General features: G+C 39.5%; 1 protein-coding gene across 1 annotated transcript in view; it reads left to right on the top strand.

Annotated features, from left to right (window-relative positions):
* EFL1 (elongation factor like GTPase 1) overlaps positions 1 to 21,919 on the top strand; it is an 869,365-nt gene that overhangs the window by 207,004 nt on the left and 640,442 nt on the right. Inside the window, exon 13 of the mRNA XM_053717412.1 lies at positions 19,175 to 19,326. Within this exon, the coding sequence (XP_053573387.1) occupies positions 19,175 to 19,326 (152 nt within the window). The remainder of the gene's footprint in view (positions 1 to 19,174; positions 19,327 to 21,919) is intronic.

Below are 21,919 nucleotides of genomic sequence, written 5' to 3'. Positions count from 1 at the left end.
CCACATCGCAAATACTATAATAAAATTATTAACCCCGAATCTGCCGCTCCGGACACTGCCGCCACATACATTATATTTATGAACTCCTAATCTGCCGCCCCCAACATCGCAGACACCTACATTATATTTATTAACCCCTAATCTGCTGCCCCTAATGTCGCCACCACTATAATAAACATGTTAACCCCTAAACCGCTGCACTCCCGCCTCGCAAACATTAGTTAAATATTATTAACCCCTAATCTTCCGTCCCTAACAGCGCCGCCACCTACCTACATTTATTAACCCCTAATCTGCCGCCCCCAATGTCACTGACACTATATTAAAGTTATTAACCCCTAAATATAAGTCTAACCCTAAACCTAACACCCCCTAACTTAAATATAATTACAATAAATCTAAATAAATATTCCTGTCATTAAATAAATTATTCCTATTTAAAACTAAATACTTACCTGTAAAATAAACCCTAAGCTAGCTACAATATAGAATAGTTATTAAATAGTTATTAACTATTTAATAACTACCTAGCTAAAATAAATACAAAAGTACCTGTAAAATAAAATCTAACCTAAGTTACACTAACACCTAACACTACACTATAATTAAATAAATTAAATACAATTACCTAAATTAAATTAGCTAAAGTACAAAAACAAACAAACACTAAATTACAGAAAATAATAAACAAATTACAGATATTTAAACTAAATTACACCTAATTTAATAGCCCTATTAAAATTAAAAAAGCCCCCCCCCCAAAAAAAAAAAAAACCCTAGCCTAAACTAAACTACCAATAGCCCTTCAAAGGGCCTTTTGCGGGGCATTGCCCCAAAGTAATCAGCTCTTTTACCTGTAAAAAAAAAATACAAACAACAGTAAAACCCACCACCCACACAACCAACCCCCCAAATAAAATACTATCTAAAAAAAACTAAGCTCCCCATTGCCCTGAAAAAGGCATTTGGATGGGCATTGCCCTTAAAAGAGCAGTTAGCTCTTTTGCAGGCCCAAAGTCCCTAACCTAAAAATATAACCCACCCAATGCACCCTTAAAAAAAACCTAACACTAACCCCCTGAAGATCGGCTTACCGGGAGAAGTCTTCATCCAAGCTGGGCCGAAGTCTTCATCCAAGCCGGGCGAAGTGGTCCTCCAGACGGGCAGAAGTCTTCATCCAGACAGCATCTTCTATCTTCATCCATCCGGTGCGGGTCCATCTTCAAGACATCCGATGCGGAGCATCCTCTTCATCCAACAACTAAAGCTGAATGAAGGTACCTTTAAGTGACGTCATCCAAGATGGCGTCCCTTAGATTCCGATTGGCTGATAGAATTCTATCAGCCAATCGGAATTAAGGTAGAAAAAATCCTATTGGCTGATGCTATCAGCCAGTAGGATTTAAGTTCAATCCTATTGGCTGATCCAATCAGCCAATAGGATTGAGCTTGCATTCTATTGGCTGATTGGAAAAGCCATCTTGGATGACGTCACTTAAAGGTACCTTCATTCAGCTTTAGTCATCTGATGAAGAGGATGCTCCGCGTCGGATGTCTTGAAGATGGACCCGCTCCGCGCCAGATGGATGAATATAGAAGATGCCTTCTGGATGAAGACTTCTGCCCGTCTGGAGGACCACTTCGCCCGATGAAGACTTCTCCCGGGTTGGTTGAGGACTTCGGCCCGGCTTGGATGAATACTTCTCCCGGTAAGTTGATCTTCAGGGGGTTAGTGTTAGGTTTTTTTTAAGGGTGTATCGGGTGGGTTTTATTTTTAGGTTAGGGACTTTGGGCCTGCAAAAGAGCTAACTGCCCTTTTAAGGGCAATGCCCATCCAAATGCCCTTCAGGGCAATGGGGAGCTTAGGATTTTTTAGATAGTACTTTATTTGGGGGATTGGTTGTGTGGGTGGTAGGTTTTACTGTTGGGGGGGTTGTTTGTATTTTTTTTTACAGGTAAAAGAGCTGATTACTTTGGGGCAATGCCCCGCAAAAGGCCCTTTTTAAGGGCTATTGGTAGTTTAGTTTAGGCTAGGTTTTTTTTATTTTGGGGGGGCTTTTTTTTATTTTAATAGGGCTATTAGATTAGGTGTAATTAGTTTAAATATCTGTAATTTGTTTATTATTTTCTGTAATTTAGTGGGGGGTTTTTTGTACTTTAGCTAATTTAATTTAATGTAGGTAATTGTATTTAATTTAGTTAATTTATTTAATTATATTGTAGTGGTAGGTGTTAGTGTAACTTAGGTTAGGTTTTATTTTACAGGTACTTTTGTATTTATTTTAGCTAGGTAGTTATTAAATAGTTAATAACTATTTAATAACTATTCTACCTAGTAAAATAAATACAAACTTGCCTGTAAAATATTGTAGCTAGCTTAGGGTTTATTTTACAGGTAAGTATTTAGTTTTAAATAGGAATACTTTATTTAATGATAGGAATATTTAGTTAGATTTATTGTAATTATATTTAAGTTAGGGGGGGTTAGGGTAAGACTTAGGTTTAGGGGTTAATAACTTTAATATAGTGGCGACGGCAGATTAGGGGTTAATAAATGTAGTTAGGTTGTGGCGACATTGGGGGCGGCAGATTAGGGGTTAATAAATATAATGTAGGTGTCGGCGATGTTGGGGGCAGCAGATTAAGGGTTCATAAGTATAATGTAGGTGGCGGCGGTGTCCGGAGCGGCAGATTAGGGGTTAATAATATAATGCAGATGTCGGGGGTGGCCGATTAGGGGTTAATACGTGTAAGATTAGGGGTGTTTAGACTCGGGGTTCATGTTAGGGTGTTAGGTGTTATTTCCCCATAGGAATCAATGGGGCTGCGTTAAGGAGTTTTTCGCTGCTTTTTTGCAGGTGTTAGACTTTTTTCAGCTGGCTCTCCCCGTTGATACCTATGGGGAAATCGTGCACGAGCACGTACTACCAGCTCACCGTTGACTTAAGCAGCGCTGGTATTGGACTGCGATAATGAGCAAAATTTTGCTCAACGCTCACTTCTTGTCTTTTAACGATGGGTTTCTGAAAACTCGTAATACCAGTGCTGCATGTAAGTGAGCGGTGAGGGAAAACTGCTCGTTAGCACCGCACAGCCTTTAACGCAAAACTCGTAATCTGGGCCATAGAACATATTCTGTTATGTGCAGAACATTGGAATTGGAATATCAAATATTTACAGTAAACCCACAGTATAACACGTTATTAAATATTAATATTGCATATTTTTGTATTTTTTATGTGTTTTTTGACACTTTTTTGTTTTGTAAAATGGTTAACCAGAGCTCTGAGGTCATGCTAACCCGACGCGCCTTAACTTCAATTGCACTAAAGCGATCACATTTACTTTTCAAGTTCAACATCTGCCACGCTAAGCCGCGATAAACCCAGTATTGCTCGCACGTAACTGTTAGCGTGCCATTTGTAATTTGGTCCTTAGTCTTATGTTTAGAAACCAGGACTGGTAGCAGTTAGTATTGGTGGTAAAGAATAAGGAAGTTTTTATTTCCGTGTTGGGAGGGTTTTATTTTTTAAATACAGGTTTTTTTATTTTAAATATTTTTTCAGTATTATATATTATTTTTTTTTCTATAACTTCACTTAGGGGGATCCTACTGTCGGTGCCTAGTGACATAACAAAGATGAAATCTTTAACAGAACTAAAAAATAATATTATACATACATTATGCACAAGTACTTTTTTATATGCACTGCTGTATATTGCGAACGTTTCAGTTAAAATACAAGCGTTTTTGTATTCCTGCTTGCTTTTTGAATAGCGTTTCCAAGTCAATATGGCTGCCCACAACTAGAAATATTCTAGGTAGGCCCAAGTGCTACAGTACACTACCGGCTGATGATTAGTGACTACACACTTATATCTCTTGTTATTGGCTCACCAGACATGTTCAGCTAGCTCTCAGTAGTGCAGTCCTGCTATAGTGCTGACTTAGCTATGTAATTAGCCCATTTTGCAGGGGTTAAAGGAACATGAAAATCAAAGTTTCAGATATAGCATACAATTTTAAACAACTTTTCAATTTACTGAGCATTTCCTTTATGCACTTTGTTGGCTCATGAGTTCTCCTTTTATAAGCAATAGTGCACTAGTAATCTTTAACATATTAGAGCATTTCCTTTATGCACTTTTTTGGCTCATGAGTTCTCCTTTTTATTAAATCTTCCACTTCATTTGTTATTTCATATTGAACTCTTTCAGTGTTCAGGTTGTTTTGGTTAGGAGCACCTGGAAAAATGTTCATGGGGTTCTGTGTAATACGTTATGCAAACGCCTTTCCTGTGAAGGCATATATAGAATATTAATGGTAGTAAAACACAACCTTCACTACACACGTGTTTTCACTTCGTCTCTTTTTACTAGGTGTTTGCCGTTCTCTTCCGTGGTTTGACAGAAATGCACACCACATCTTTCTTTTTATATAAGTAATAGCGCCTTCATTTTTAGTTTGTTAGAATATAACTAGTTCTTGTACCCGCTGGTGTTTTTATTAACCTGTCACAGTATCAGTATAGGTTTAAATTGTATAGGTTTAAATTGAGTTTGCCATTTTTTATTGATAATACAATGTGTATTTGAATCATTAGAGGTTATATTAAATGAATGGTTAAAACAAAGTTAGTCAGGTTTTGACAGTTTCTCTGACTGAATATAATTTGTTTTAATGTTAGATAAATCAAAATGAAATAAAGTGCAGTAATATATTTTAGATTTGCTTATGGTTTTGTGAACCTTAGAGTCACAATGTACTCAGGCAAGCTAAAAATAGTTAATTGTATTCAAAGCAACTGCAGGAACAACAATTTAAATGGGCTAGGCTTTCTCTTCCACCCCCTACTGGGAAGTTGATTTCTGCTGCTGCCTCGTCTACATGGTTTTTCTATAGCCAATACTGCAGTGTTGACATTTTCTGGCAAAAAAGCTCTTTCTCCAACATAGGTGTGTCCGGTCCACGGCGTCATCCTTACTTGTGGGATATTCTCCTCCCCAACAGGAAATGGCAAAGAGCCCAGCAAAGCTGGTCACATGATCCCTCCTAGGCTCCGCCTACCCCAGTCATTCTCTTTGCCGTTGCACAGGCAACATCTCCACGGAGATGGCTAAGAGTTTTTTGGTGTTTAAATGTAGTTTTTATTCTTCAATCAAGTGTTTGTTATTTTAAAATAGTGCTGGTATGTACTATTTACTCTGAAACAGAAAAGAGAAGAAGATTTCTGTTTGTAAGAGGAAGATGATTTTAGCAAACGTTACTAAAATCGATTGCTGTTTCCACACAGGACTGTTGAGATGAAGTAACTTCAGTTGGGGGAAGCAGTTGGCAGACTTTTCTGCCTGAGGTATGACTGGCCACATTTCTAACAAGACTTTGTAATGCTGGAAGGCTGTCATTTTCCCTATGGGGACCGGTAAGCCATTTTCTTAGATTAAGTAAAAGAATAAAGGGCTTTATAAGGGCTTAAAAAACTGGTAGACATTTTTCTAGGCTAAAACGATTACTTTGCTAAGCATATTTGGCAGATTATAACTCTTTATAGTTATTATAATCTTGGGGATTGTTGTTAAAAAAACGGCAGGCACTGTATGGACACCTTTTTCAGATGGGGGCCTTCTCTAGTCATAGGCAGAGCCTCATTTTCGCGCCACTAATGCGCAGTTGTTTTTGGAAAGCAAGGCATGCAGATGCATGTGTGAGGAGCTAAGAACCACTAAAAAAAGCTTATAGAAGGCGTCATTTGGTATCGTATTCCCCTCTGGGCTTGGTTGGGTCTCAGCAAAGCAGATACCTGGGATTGTATAGGGGTTAAATGTAAAAACGGCTCCGGTTCCATTATTTTAAGGGTTAAAGCTTTCAAATTTGGTGTGCAATACTTTTAAGGCTTTAAGACACTGTGGTGAAATTTTGGTGAATTTTGAACAATTGCTTCATGCTTTTTCACATATTCAGTAATAAAGTGTGTTCTGTTTAAAATTTAAAGTGACAGTAACGGTTTTATTTTAAAACGTTTTTTGTGCTTTGTTGACAAGTTTAAGCCTGTTTAACATGTCTGAACCATCAGATAAGCGATGTTCTATATGTATGAAAGCCAGTGTGTCTCCCCATTTAAATATATGTGATAATTGTGACATAGTGTCCAAACAAAGTAGGGACAATGATGCCACAGATAATAATATTGCCCAAGATGATTCTTCAGATGAGGGGAGCAAGCATGGTACTGCATCATCCCCTTCTGTGTCTACACCAGTTTTGCCCACACAAGAGGCCCCTAGTACATCTAGTGCGCCAATACTTATTACCATGCAACAATTAACGGCTGTTATGGATAATTCTATTGCAAATATTTTATCTAAAATGCCTACTTATCAGAGAAAGCGCGATTGCTCTGTTTTAAACACTGAAGAGCAAGAGGACGCTGATGATAACGTTTCTGACATACCCTCACACCAATCTGAAGGGGCCAGGAGGGAGGTTTTGTCTGAGGGAGAAATTTCAGATTCAGGAAAAATTTCTCAACAAGCTGAACCTGATGTTGTAACATTTAAATTTAAATTAGAACATCTCCGCGCACTGCTTAAGGAGGTATTATCTACTCTGGATGATTGTGATAATTTGGTCATTCCAGAGAAATTATGTAAGATGGACAAGTTCCTAGAGGTTCCGGTGCCCCCCGATGCTTTTCCTATACCCAAGCGGGTGGCGGACATAGTAAATAAGGAATGGGAAAGGCCCGGCATACCTTTTGTTCCTCCCCCTATATTTAAGAAATTATTTCCTATAGTCGACCCAAGAAAGGACTTATGGCAGACAGTCCCTAAGGTCGAGGGGGCGGTCTCTACTCTAAACAAACGCACTACTATTCCCATAGAAGATAGTTGTGCTTTCAAAGATCCTATGGATAAAAAATTAGAGGGTTTGCTTAAAAAGATGTTTGTTCAGCAAGGTTACCTTCTACAACCAATTTCATGCATTGTTCCTGTCACTACGGCAGCGTGTTTCTGGTTCGAAGAACTAGAAAAGTCGCTCAATAAAGAATCTTCGTATGAGGAGGTTATGGACAGAGTTCAAGCACTTAAATTGGCTCTTTTATTCTAGATGCCGCTTTGCAATTAGCTAGATTAGCGGGGAAAAATTCAGGGTTTGCTATCGTGGCGCGCAGAGCGCTTTGGCTAAAGTCTTGGTCAGCGGGTGTGTCTTCCAAGACAAAATTGCTTAACATCCCTTTCAAGGGTAAAACACTGTTTGGTCCTGATTTGAAAGAGATTATTTCAGACATCACCGGGGGAAAGGGCCACGCCCTTCCTCAGGATAGGTCTTTTAAGGCTAGAAATAAGCCTAATTTTTGTCCCTTTCGCAGAAACGGACCAGCCTCTACTTCTACATCCTCTAAGCAAGAGGGTAATACTTCTCAACCCAAACCAGCCTGGAGACCGATGCAAGGCTGGAACAAGGGTAAGCAGGCCAAGAAGCCTGCCACTGCTACCAAAACAGCATGAAGGGATGGCCCCCGATCCGGGACCGGATCTGGTGGGGGCAGACTTTCTCTCTTTGCTCAGGCCTGGGCAAGAGATGTTCAGGATCCTTGGGCACTAGAAATAGTTTCTCAAGGTTATCTCCTGGAATTCAAGGAACTACCCCCAAGGGGAAGGTTCCACAGGTCTCAATTATCTTCAAACCAAATAAAAAGACAGGCATTCTTACATTGTGTAGAAGACCTGTTAAAGATGGGAGTAATTCATCCAGTTCCAATAGGAGAACAAGGGATGGGGTTTTACTCCAACCTGTTCATAGTTCCCAAAAAAGAGGGAACATTCAGACCAATTTTAGATCTCAAGATCCTAAACAAATTTCTCAGGGTTCCATCGTTCAAAATGGAAACCATTCGAACGATCCTTCCTACCATCCAGGAAGGTCAATTTATGACCACGGTGGATTTAAAGGATGCGTACCTACATATTCCTATCCACATGGAACATCATCAGTTCCTAAGGTTCGCTTTTCTGGACAAGCATTACCAGTTTGTGGCACTTCCATTCGGATTAGCCACTGCTCCGAGAATTTTCACAAAGGTACTAGGGTCCCTTCTAGCGGTTCTAAGACCAAGGGGCAATGCAGTAGTACCGTACTTGGACGACATCCTGATTCAAGCGTCATCTCTGTCAAAAGCAAAGGCTCATACGGACATCGTCCTAGCCTTTCTCAGATCTCACGGATGGAAAGTGAACATAGAAAAAAGTTCTCTTTCCCCGTCAACAAGCGTTCCCTTCTTGGGAACAATAATAGACTCCTTAGAAATGAGGATTTTTCTGACAGAGGTCAGAAAATCAAAACTTCTAAGCTCTTGTCAAGTACTTCATTCTGTTCTTCGTCCTTCCATAGCGCAGTGCATGGAAGTAATAGGATTGATGGTTGCAGCAATGGACATAGTTCCTTTTGCACGAATTCATCTAAGACCATTACAACTGTGCATGCTCAGACAGTGGAATGGGGATTATACAGACTTGTCTCCGACGATTCAAGTAGATCAAAGGACCAGAGATTCACTCCGTTGGTGGCTGATCCTGGACAACCTGTCACAGGGAATGAGCTTCCGCAGACCAGAGTGGGTCATTGTCACGACCGACGCCAGTCTGGTGGGCTGGGGCGCGGTCTGGGAACCCCTGAAAGCTCAGGGTCTATGGTCTCGGGAAGAATCTCTTCTCCCGATAAACATTCTGGAACTGAGAGCGATATTCAATGCTCTCAAAGCTTGGCCTCATCTAGCAAAGGCCAAATTCATAAGGTTTCAATCAGACAACATGACGACAGTTGCGTATATCAACCATCAGGGGGGAACAAGGAGTTCCCTGGCGATGGAGGAAGTGACCAAGATAATTCAATGGGCGGAGGATCACTCCTGCCACTTGTCTGCAATCCACATCCCAGGAGTGGAAAATTGGGAAGCGGATTTTCTGAGTCGTCAGACATTCCATCCGGGGGAGTGGGAACTCCATCCGGAAATCTTTGCCCAAATAACTCGATTATGGGGCATTCCAGACATGGATCTGATGGCCTCTCGTCAGAACTTCAAGGTTCCTTGTTACGGGTCCAGATCCAGGGATCCCAAGGCGATTCTAGTAGATGCACTAGTAGCACCTTGGACCTTCAACCTAGCTTATGTATTCCCACCGTTTCCTCTCATTCCCAGGCTGGTAGCCAGGATCAATCAGGAGAGGGCTTTGGTGATCTTGATAGCTCCTGCGTGGCCACGCAGGACTTGGTATGCAGACCTGGTGAATATGTCATCGGCTCCACCATGGAAGCTACCTTTGAGACAGGACCTTCTTGTTCAAGGTCCATTCGAACATCCGAATCTGGTTTCCCTCCAACTGACTGCTTGGAGATTGAACGCTTGATTTTATCAAAGCGTGGGTTTTCAGATTCTGTAATAGATACTCTGATTCAGGCTAGAAAGCCTGTAACTAGAAAAATTTACCATAAGATATGGAAAAAATATATCTGTTGGTGTGAATCTAAAGGATTCCCATGGAACAAGATAAAAATTCCTAAGATTCTATCCTTTCTACAAGAAGGTTTGGAGAAAGGATTATCTGCAAGTTCTCTGAAGGGACAGATCTCTGCGTTATCTGTTTTACTTCACAAAAGGCTGGCAGCTGTGCCAGACGTTCAAGCGTTTGTTCAGGCTCTGGTTAGAATCAAGCCTGTTTACAGACCTTTGACTCCTCCCTGGAGTCTTAATCTAGTTCTTTCAGTTCTTCAAGGGGTTCCGTTTGAACCCTTACATTCCGTAGATATTAAGTTATTATCTTGGAAAGTTTTGTTTTTGGTTGCAATTTCTTCTGCTAGAAGAGTTTCTGAGTTATCTGCTCTGCAGTGTTCTCCGCCCTATCTGGTGTTCCATGCAGATAAGGTGGTTTTGCGTACTAAGCCTGGTTTTCTTCCGAAAGTTGTTTCCAACAAGAATATTAACCAGGAGATAGTTGTACCTTCTTTGTGTCCGAATCCAGTTTCAAAGAAGGAACGTTTGTTACACAATTTGGACGTAGTCCGTGCTCTAAAATTCTATTTAGAGGCCACTAAAGATTTCAGACAAACATCTTCTTTGTTTGTTGTTTATTCTGGTAAAAGGAGAGGTCAAAAGGCAACTTCTACCTCTCTTTCTTTTTGGCTTAAAAGCATTATCCGATTGGCTTATGAGACTGCCGGACGGCAGCCTCCTGAAAGAATCACAGCTCATTCCACTAGGGCTGTGGCTTCCACATGGGCCTTCAAGAACGAGGCTTCTGTTGACCAGATATGTAAGGCAGCGACTTGGTCTTCACTGCACACTTTTGCCAAATTTTACAAATTTGATACTTTTGCTTCTTCAGAGGCTATTTTTGGGAGAAAGGTTTTGCAAGCCGTGGTGCCTTCCATTTAGGTGACCTGATTTGCTCCCTCCCTTCATCCGTGTCCTAAAGCTTTGGTATTGGTTCCCACAAGTAAGGATGACGCCGTGGACCGGACACACCTATGTTGGAGAAAACAGAATTTATGCTTACCTGATAAATTACTTTCTCCAACGGTGTGTCTGGTCCACGGCCCGCCCTGTTTTTTTTAATCAGGTCTGATGAATTATTTTCTCTAACTACAGTCACCACGGTATCATATGGTTTCTCCTATGCATATTTCCTCCTGTACGTCGGTCGAATGACTGGGGTAGGCGGAGCCTAGGAGGGATCATGTGACCAGCTTTGCTGGGCTCTTTGCCATTTCCTGTTGGGGAGGAGAATATCCCACAAGTAAGGATGACGCCGTGGACCGGACACACCGTTGGAGAAAGTAATTTATCAGGTAAGCATAAATTCTGTTTTATATAGATAAATAAAGATAAAGGAGCTATTATACACTCCAGCTATTAAAATAGATCATTAGGCACACATTACAAGAGGAGGACATTTCAAGTTTACAATGCCCCTTTAATTAAGCTAGCTTAGTTCTAAACTTGGACGCTATGGACTCTCATTGAGTGTATTTATTGTGACTCAATTACTACTTTCCGTTGTTTTATTTCTTACTAATTTGTAGTTATGAGTGTGCGGTGTGTGTTGTATAAGTGTGTGTATGTTGTATGAGAGTGTATGTGTTATATGAGTGTGTGCTGTGTGTTGTATGAGAGTGTGTGTGTGTATGTATGTTGTATGTTGTGTTATATGAGTGTGTGTTGTATGAGAGTGAATGTGGTGTGTGTTGTATAAAAGTGTGTGTGTGTTGTATGAGAGTGAATGTGGTGTGTGTTGTATAAGTGTGTGTGTGTGTGAGTTCTATGAGAGTGTATGTGGTGTGCGCTGTATGAGAGAGTGTTATGTGTTGTATGAGAGTGTGTGTGTGTGTGAGTTCTATGAGAGTGTATGTGGTGTGCGCTGTATGAGAATGTGTGTCTCATAACCTTACACAAAACTTTGAAGTTTGACTACAAGAAGGAATAAAGTGTGCACACACTTTGAAAATTTCTAAAGTAACATTTAACAAAATAGCGGCAATTTTTGACAGACCAAGCATGAAAATAGGGTTGTGAAGGTATGCGGTATGACTGCGCTGGGTCATGGGGAAAAAGTTCAAAGAACCCTGATTTACAGCATTCATACTAGAAATGACAATTTAATTTGTGCTCTACCTCGTAAGGATCAGATACTTGCTGTATTAATGATTTTAGAGCTGTGGATTGGACAGCGGCAGCTCCTCCTAAAGCAACAACCCCCGAATGCATGAGTTTCACAGCCACTTCTGGATTACCCAACACTAGAATGACAAGCACGCCATGTGCTCCCATAATAACTCTCGCTAGACAGTCTTGTAATTCTTCAACTTTTAGGTAATGAAAAATCGGACTGGGGGGTGTACCTAGCAGCGTAGGCAGTCCCGCATGATCCAATCCCGGCATTGAAATCACATGATTGAATCGATGATCGTGTGATTTCATTTTTCCAGCAAGGGATTACATGGAAACTTTGTTCCAATCTAAGCACTTACCCCCAGCATAAAGGGGTAAAATAAGTTGTTATAATGCTTGTTTACATTTCTAAGTTATGACTAACTTGTTTGCACTCATTTACATGTTGCTTTATTTTGTTATAATGATAATCCCAATCTCTAACTGCTTCATGTTTGCAAAGTAACTATGTAGGGGTACAACACACTCATCTTGGGACGTAGAATTACTATTCTGATTAGCTTTTACACTAGTGGGGTAATTAATTTCTACCTTCCACCCCCACGTCTCCCATTTTATATTTATTTATTTTCTCATGGCCTACGTAGAAATTCATTGGGAATAGTTGTTCTTTATAGTCCATTCTGTGTCCTGCTGTTAGCGGCCGTGATGACGGACCGCGGTCTAGCACTACTTTATTTTATCAGTATGCCACTTTATGGGTATAAGGCTTTATTAAACATATCTTTATTAATATTAGTTCCTCCTCTCCAAGTTTCTAACTAGCTTAATTTATTCCCTGCTTGGACTTTAGGTAGCTTTGCAGTATCAGTGGATTCTATATTATTGATCTATTGCTAGTAATCTTGTATCACTTATTCACATTTTTTCCTCTCCCATAGAATTCAAAAGGACAGTCAAGTCCCAAAAAAACTTTCATGATTCAAATAGGGCATATAATTTTAAACCATTTTCCAATTTACTTTTATCACCAATTTTGCTTTGTTCTTTTGGTATTCTTAGTTGAAATAATTTCTTAGACCTTGAAGGCCGCCTCTAAGCTGAATGCATTTTGACTCATAGAGGGTGTTAGTTCATGTGTTTCATATAGATAACATTGAGCTCAGGTACTTAAATTTACAGAGGAGTCAGCACTGATTGGCTAAAATGCAAGTCTGTCAAATGAACTGAAATAAGGGGGCAGTCTGCAGATGCTTAGATACAAGGTAATTACAGAGGTAAAATGTGTATTATTATAACTGTGTTGGTTATGTAAAACTGGGGAATAGATAATTAAGGTATTATCTATCTTTTAAAACAACAAAAATGTTGATGTTGACTGACCCTTTAATATTGTTTTTAAAGTGTTGTTGGTATATTTTATTCTTCTTCTACTTTCTTAAAAGGACATTGTAAACTAGATTTTTCTTGCATAAATGTTTTGTAGAGGATCCATTTATATAGCCCATCTGGGAGTGTTTTTGTAACAATGTATAATTTTGCTTATTTTTTTATAACATAGTGCAGATTTTCAGACTCCGAACCAAGCCCCAAAGTATCAGATGTAGACTGAAGTCTGCAGATTCCTGCTGCTCCTTTATGTGTAATCTGTCTTTTCATATGCAGGGGAGGGTGGAGGGGGGGAGTGTCTGTTCTTCCTGCTTTCCTAGCCCCTTTCACTGGGTGTCCCAGTCTAACCTCATAAACAGTGCTAAATTGGGTGCTGCTAAGTAAGTTTTTAAAAGGTTAACACTGGATTTTTATATCACTATTTGTGCATATTCTTCTTTATAGTAGTATCTATTAGCTATAGTCACCTTACAGAGGGATTTTTTTAAATTTTTCCATAACATTAAAATTAGAGGTTTACCAAGCTTGTAATCATTTTTTAAACTTGTGAAGTACGCTTTTGATGTTTCTTGACGACTTGTACTTGCAACCTATCATCTGTACTTATGTAAATGTAGGTGAGCTTTTGTTCCAAACGTGTCTATATTTCTTTCTAATGACACAGTGAGTCCACGGATCATCATTAATTACTGTTGGGAATATCACTCCTGACCAGCAGGAGGCGTCAAAGAGCACCACAGCAAAGCTTCTAGACCAGAGCGGGAGCGAACTACATTAATTTTAATGGCGCGACCGGGCACACAGTGTTGCAGAGATGCACTGTGTAAAATCCAGACCCGCTCAGTAGAGCAAGGAGCAGCATTCTGGTAAAAGGAGGTTTTAGTTACAATTTCCCTGCAATCCTTTAAAGTATAAATGTGCCGGTAAGCTAATGTTATATAATTCTGCACTATGTGCAGAATTATATAACATTAGTTTGTAAGTTTACTGCCCCTTTAAGTATCACTTCCCTTCCAACACACCCCAGTCATTCTCTTTGCCTCTAGTGCAAGAAGGAGGTGAAGTAATTAGGTGTCCTGATTAGGATTCTTCTATCAATTTTTTTCAATTTCAGATTTGAACAGTATAATTAATTAATCTGATGCTGGAGTGGACTACTGAAGATGTATGCTTACACACCTCGTGTACTGTTAAAGGAGGTTTTAGCTACCTGGTCAACACCGATACTCCTGTCGTTGTCAACTCTTGGAAGTTTTGTAAACTTTATCAGTTTCTCCGATTTTCCTTCCTAGGTGGAAGTGTTTCTAGTTATGCTATGGAGATTCCACAGGAATAGGAGGTACTGGAGATACCTTTCCCTCTGTCTCCTGTTCTTTAAAGGATTTTTCTATCGCTGACTCTATTTAAATACATGGGCAATTCTTAGAAGCTTTTCTACTGGGGCCAGAGAGCTTAGACCCCTATGGAGGGTAGCTAGCTCTTTATGGATCCTTAGATAAAAGGACAGATAAATCACCATGCTAATGCACTGTGGCTGAGCTCTGTAGCAGCCCAAGGGTTGCAGGCTCGATCCCCAGCGAGGTCCACTCAGCTTTTCATCCTTCCGAGGTTGATAAAATGAGCAGCGCCTTGAGACCCTTATGGGTGATTAGCCGCGCTTTACAGGTTTACAATACAGTGCTATTGCATTGTCTTTAGAAGCTGGAGTTTAATTGTTGTTTCAGAGCAATGTATTGTCGTCTTAGACTTGCTGTGCTAGCCCGCTGATGGCTGTTGTGGCCTAGTGGTTAGCTAGCCTGGCTTGAAGGCTCATGGTTTAGAACTCGTACCCAGTCATGGGCCTTTGTGTCCTTTCAATACTTAACAAAGCAGCATATCTTTTAAAGCATTGTGGCTGATTTCTTGGTCAGCGGAGAAACCTACCTGTGGCTCAGTGATTTAGCCTAGGTTTATAGCTCTGCAGTGGCAGCTTCAATATTTTAGGTTTCTACAATTCCACGCTTCTGGTTTTTCCTTTCAAGGATGAGACCTTGTTGGATTTTGTCTGGCAGAATTATCCTTCTACCACATGTCAAGATAGTAGGACAAACGGAAAGTTTTTCTTTTCCTTCTTCTGCAGGATTTGTCAGGTCTTGGTTTCCAACTAATCTTAGTTTAATCTAAGATTTCCTCCCGTGGGCAGATTTCTTCTTCTAGAGTATCTGCTGTCCAGTTTTGACGAGAGGTTTTCATTGAACTGGGTTCAAGATCTTCATCTCTGGGAGTGATTGTTCCAGTCTGGGAACGAGATCTAGGTATTTCCTCAAGTTTTCTCAGGTTCTGACCTTCAAAGTAGTATCCATTTTCCTTTGGTTCAAGAAGGGTCTGTTCATAGCAAACATAGACCTGAAGGATGTGTATTTTTTGTTCCCATGATCGGTATCTTCTCAAGTTTCTGAGTTTCGTCATCCTAGAAGGACTTCTAGGGTTCGGAAAATTGTAAGGGGGATTCTGGATCATATATGATCAGGTTTCATCCTTCCTTCGAGCAAACTCTTTTTCATGAGACCTTGTCCAGTCTTCTTTCCTATGGTTGAGAAATGATTCTGGAGAAGAGTTCCTTTACTCCATTTGCAAGGGTGATTTATTGGGGACCTTCATAGATTCCCTGTCTAGTAGAAGATCCTTAACTGGGACCAGGTAATCAAGGAGTTTTTCCTTTTGTTCTCCCTGCTGTCTTCTGTCCGGCCATCAGCAATCTCTGGTGGTCCGGTAGATAGCTTAGTTGTTTTGTAACCAGATGATTGGGAGAGGATTGTTCTTATGGTTTCAATAGATATCATTCCCTTTGCTATTTTCTCTAAAATGGAGAATGTTCTGATCTGTCTCAGTGGATGGATCTAGATCAGTAGATAAGAGACTCTCTCCGGTACTGGTTTTCAGGAGTACCTGTCTCTGGGATTATTAATCTCCGAAGTGTCTGTGTTCTTCTTTTACAGTTGAGGGCGAGTTACTTTACTCTGATGGCTTGGTCTCAGTTATCATTAGATTGACATTTTCATCTCTATGACTTACATCACCTACTAGGTTGGAACTCAGGGTTTCTTAGTCTTGTAGGAGGCCATTTGATTATTCAGTGGCAACTCACAATGGCTGTTTTCCTCTCTTTAGAGGTGAACTATTGGACTTTTAATCAGACAGATAATTCACTCCGGCGAGTGGTTCTCCGTCCGGAGGTATTTTCTAGGTAAACCCTAAAATGGGGGGTTCTGGAGTTGGCTTCTGCCGTTTTGTTAGACTGCCAAATTTATGAGGTTAGGTTCATGGTGGTTTTTTTCTTAGGAATCAGTCTTTCATATCTATTTCCTCCGTTTTTCTCTCCTTTCACAAGTTATTATCGTATCAACAGGAGAGGGAGTCGGTTATTCTAATAGCCCCTGCGTGGCCTCGCAGGATCTGGTATACAGACCTAGAGGAATGGTCTCCTCTCCCTCCTTGTCTCTGAGTAAGGACCTTCTGAATCAGTGTCCCTTCCATCATTCTATTTTTGTTTTCTCTAAAGCTTACTGCTTGGATATTGATCGCTTAGTTGGTCTAAGCGTGGTTTTTCTGACTCGGTCTTTAAGACCATGTTTCAGGCTTGCATGCCAATTACTAGAAAGTTTTCCATAAGATTTAGCATAAATATCTTATTGGTGTGAATCCAAGAGTTTCTCTTGGAGTTTGTCAGGATTACGGGAAATTGTCTTTTTCTAAGAAGGCTTGGAGAAGGGGGTTTGGTCAGTACCCTCAGGGGTCAGATTTCTGTCCTATACATTCTGCTATACAGGCGTCTCACACACTGTTTGAGCCTATACATTCCTTAGTTATTAAGATGTTATCTTGGAAGGTTTTGTTTCTGCTAAGAGAGTCTCTGAACTCTCAGCATTGCAGTATGATTCCCCTTATCTTATCTTTTATCCAGATAAGGTGGCTCTGCGTACTATGTTAGTTTTACTTCCTAAAGTGATTTCAAATAGGAATACTGGTCAGGAAATAGTTGTACCCTATTCCTTCTTCTCATAAGGAGTGTTTGTTCCACAACTTAGATGTGGTGCGTGCGCAGAAATTCTTCTTGCAGGCGACTAAGAACTTCCACTAGTCTTCTGTTTTGTTTGTCTGTTTCTCTGGGGAAACGCAAGGGTTGGAGAGCTACGGCTCATTTTAATTCGCTCTGGCTGAAGAGTATTATCGTTTAGCCTATGAAACTGCTGGACATCAGCCTCCTGAGAGAATCACGGCTCATTCCATGAGGGCTGGTTCTTCTTACTGGGATTTTCAAGCATGAAGTTTCTGTTTGCAAGGATGCAACTTGGTCCTCTATGCATACTTTTTTTTAAATTTTATAAATTTGATATGTTGCTTCTACTGAGGCTTCCTTTGGGAGAAAGTTTTTTGTTTTTTTAAAGGCAGTGGTGACTTCTGTTTAGTTTACCTGTCTTGTCCCTCCCTTATCATCTGTGTCCTCTAGCTTGGGTATTGATTCCCAACAGTAATTAATGATGATCCGTGGACTCACCGTGTCATTAGAAAGAAAAGGAAATTTATGCTTACCTGATAAATGTATTTCTTTCTTGACATGGTGAGTCCACGACTCTCCCTGTATTTTCCAGACACTTTTTGTTGTATAAACCTCAGGCAAATTTGCACCTTGTGTTGCTCCCTTTCTCTCCTTTTCCTTCGGTCAAATGATTGGGGTGTGTGGGAAGGGAAGTGGTACTTAACATCTTTGCTGTGGTGCTCTTTGCCTCCTCCTGCTGGCCAAGAGTGATATTCCCAACAGTAATTAATGATGATCCGTGGACTCACCGTGTCAAGAACGAAATTTATCAGGTAAGCATAAATTTCCTTTTTATTTTGAAACCTCAATAAAAATAATTTTAAAAAATAACTAATGTTTAACTAATAATACTAATGAATTTCTTATGAAGTAAAACCAACAATTAATTTGTTAAACATAAAATATGTACTGTAAAATGCTGCTTTTTATTCATTCCCATCCATAATGTTACCAAAAAGTAGGTTTTATTAAAACTTTGCGTAATTAATAAAATACCTCTAATGATATATGCATAATTTAAAGGGACAGTCTAGTCCAAAACAAACTTTTATTATTCAGATGGGGCATGCCCTTTTAAACAATTTTCAAATTTACATCTATCATCAATTTTGCTTTGTTATCTTGGTATTCTTAGTTGAGAGCTAAACCTAGGAGGTTCATATGCTAATTTCTAAGCCCTTGAAGGCCACCTCCCATCTCAGGGCATTTTGACAGGTTTTTTTTTTACCACTAGAGGGTGTTAGTTCATGTATTTCATATAGATAACACTGTGCTCACGCACGTGGAGTTTCTAGGAGCCAGCACTGATTGGCTAAAATGCAAGTCTGTCAAAAGAACTGAAATTAGGGGCAGTTTGCAGAGGCTTAGATACAAGATAATCATAGAGGTAAAAGGAGTATTAATATTACTGTTGGTTATGCAAGACTAGGGAATGGGTCATAAAGGGATTAGCTATCTTTTTTTAAAACAATTAAAATAAATAAAAATATTCCTGTGTAGACTGTCCCTGTAACATTCTAAATGAGTGATTATGTATGAGGATAATTACGGAACTCATTAGTGACTTGTAGCATTCGTATTAAATACAGTTTGTTCAATAACTACATATATTTATTATACCACTTTGTTTTTTAATCATATGTTCTCCCTTCTGGCTTGTACAATGATACATTTCAGCTGCCAGAGAACTTTCAGTTATATATTTTGGTAATTCATAATAATATTGCCGATTGTTTGTAACTCAACACACATTAATACAAACAATTCAATTTCAGCCTGGAAAAAATGCACTTAATGTTAACTTATTATCTTTTAAAGTATTATAGAACAGGGTGCTGTATTGACTATTTCTATGAGTTTCTAGCTATAGATGTTCTATAGTGTAAATGCACAGTCTGGTTTATATGTTCTGAGCCTGCCAATGATTTCCCAGATGTGTCTAGTAATTGTTAGACATTTAAATCAAATGTCAGAAATCAGTGATTCTGGTTCTCTATTAGACATGGTATACTTCTCATGCAAATAACTCCACTTTTCGCAGGCCATTAACTCAAGAAGAAATTGCACTGAGAAGGGAGATTGCAAGACAGAGACACGCTGAAAAGATGGCAGTCAATCAGGGACAACAGCCTGCCGAGTCGGCTCCCTCCAGCAGTGAATGTGAAATGACTGCAAACAATGAAAACACAAAAGGTAATTTTATCGCCTTATTACTTTATTAACTTTTTTTCCCTTAAGGATTTTTAAGTGGGAACAACACAAGTTTACGAGCGCTGAAGGCTCAGACTGTAAAGGCAGCAATTACACATTACAGCCATTGGGTAGTCGCTGCCTTAAGTCTGCAGGCCACGTACAATAATTACATGAAAATAATTTGTTGGAAGGAGGAGAGATGATTGTGTTTGTGATCAATGTTGTTTTTAGTCTGTCCCTAAGGGTGTTAGGACCTCTCTTGCTGTCTCCTACTTTATGTTATAAAAAATTATCTGTGAGATTGTTTCCCTGTAACAAGTAGGCTTTTTTAGTCAAGTTTATATACATAGGTGTGCCATCGAGTTATTAAAAGGGACAGTCAACTCTAAAAAAAATTTACTGTTTAAAAAGATAGATAATCCCTTTATTACATATTCCCCAGTTTTTCACAGCCAACATGGTTATATTATTATACTTTTTACCTCTGTGTCTCTTGTATATAAGCCTCTTCTGACAGCCCCCTGATCACATTACTTTTTATTATCTATTGACTTGCATTCTAGCCAATTAGTGCTGTGTTGTGCACAACTTCACGGGTGTGAACACAATGTTATCTATATTACCCACATGTATTAGCAGTGTCTTGTTGTGAAAGCTAATAAAAAAGCATGTGATAAGATAACAATATTGGTTGTGCAAAGCTGAGGAATGGGTAGTAAAGGCGTTATCTCACTTTAATATCTGCAGAGTACACAGGAAATCCACAGTTTTTGAGATTCAGTGGTGTAGTTTAGAAAATCCATATATAAAGCTTAGAAGTGATCCTTTGTGTATCTCATTTCCTTACTCAAAATCTGTAAACTGTATATGCTGGGAAACTTTGTGGAAACAATTATTTTCTGATTTATCTGGATTATATCTGATTGTCTGTATTATGATTGATTAAATCTATATGTTCTCTGCATTTAATGGTTTTACTTGACTTATTAATGTGGGTATTTCTCTTGTAAGGTGTATCCAGTCCACGGTTCATCCATTACTTGTGGGGTATTCTCATTCCCAACAGGAAGTTGCAAGAGGACACCCACAGCAGAGCTGTAATGTAGCTCCTCCCCTAACTGTCATAGCCAGTCATTCTCTTGCAACTCTCAACAAGCAAGGACGTTGTAGGAGAGAGTGGTTAAATATAGCTAGTTTATTTTCTTCAATCAAAAGTTTGTTATTTTTAAATAGTACCGGAGTTGTGCTATTTTATCTCAGGCAGTAAATAGAAGAAGAATCTGCCTGAGGTTTCTATGATCTTAGCAGGTTGTAACTAAGATCCATTGCTGTTCTCACATATGTCTGAGGGGATTACACAGATGAGGTAACTTCAGCGAGAGAATGGCGTGCAGTTTATTCTGCTATCAGGTATGTGCAGTTATAATTTTTTCTAGAGATGGAAAACACTAGAAAATGCTGCTGATACCGGATTAATGTAAGTTAAGCCTGAATACAGTGATTTAATAACGACTGGTATCATGCTTACTCCCAGGGGTAATACCCTTATGATATTGCAATATAAAACGTTTGCTGGCATGTTTAATCGTTTTTATATATGCTTTGGTGATAAAACTTTATTGGGGCCTAGTTTTTTCCACATGGCTGGCTTAAATTTTGATTCCACTGTTGTAGTATAAAAATTACAGTTGGTGCAGTTAAAATTACAAACTGTGACATCCAGCTTCCCTCAAAGGCCCTCTGAATGCTATAGGACATCTCAAAAGGGCCCAAAGGCTTTCCAAAGTTGTTTATTGGGGAAGGTAGGGCCACAGCTTGCTGTGGCAGTTGGTTGTGACTGTTAAAAAAAGTCTATTTCGGGGGTTTTTTTTATCCGTTTTTTGAACTAAGGGGTTAATCATCCATTTGCAAGTGGGTGCAATGCTCTGTTAGCCTATTATACACACTGTAAAAATTTCGTTTGATTTACTGCATTTTTTCACTGTTTTTCAAATTCTGACAAAATTTGTTTCTCTTAAAGGCACAGTACTGTTTTTTATATTTGCTTGTTAACTTGATTTAAAGTGTTTTCCAAGCTTGCTAGTCTCATTGCTAGTCTGTATAAACATGTCTGACATAGAAGAAACTCCTTGTTTATTATGTTTAAAAGCCATGATGGAACCCCCTCTTAGAATGTGTACCAAATGTACTGATTTCATTTTATGCAATAAAGATAATTTTCTGTCTTTAAAAAATTTATCACCAGAGGAATCTGACGAGGGGGAAGTTATGCCGACTAACTTTCCCCACGTGTCAGACCCTTTGACTCCCGCTTAAGTGACTCACGCTCAAATGGCGCCAAGTACAAATAGGGCGCCCATAGCGTTTACTTTAAAAGATATGGCGGCAGTCATGGATAATACACTGTCAGCGGTATTAGCCAGACTACCTGAACTTAGAGGTAAGCGAGATAGCTCTGGGGTGAGACAAAATGCAGAGCATACTGACGCTTTAAGAACCATGTCTGATACTGCCTCACAATATGCAGAAGCTGAGGAAAGAGAGCTTCAGTCAGTGGGTGATGTTAATGACTCAGGAAAGATACCTGATTCTA

The sequence above is a fragment of the Bombina bombina genome, chromosome 6 (genome assembly GCF_027579735.1).
Source record: "Bombina bombina isolate aBomBom1 chromosome 6, aBomBom1.pri, whole genome shotgun sequence".
Lineage (NCBI taxonomy): Eukaryota > Metazoa > Chordata > Amphibia > Anura > Bombinatoridae > Bombina > Bombina bombina.
The sequence above is the reverse complement of the archived record's forward strand: the minus strand, read 5'-3'. Positions and strand labels throughout refer to the sequence as shown.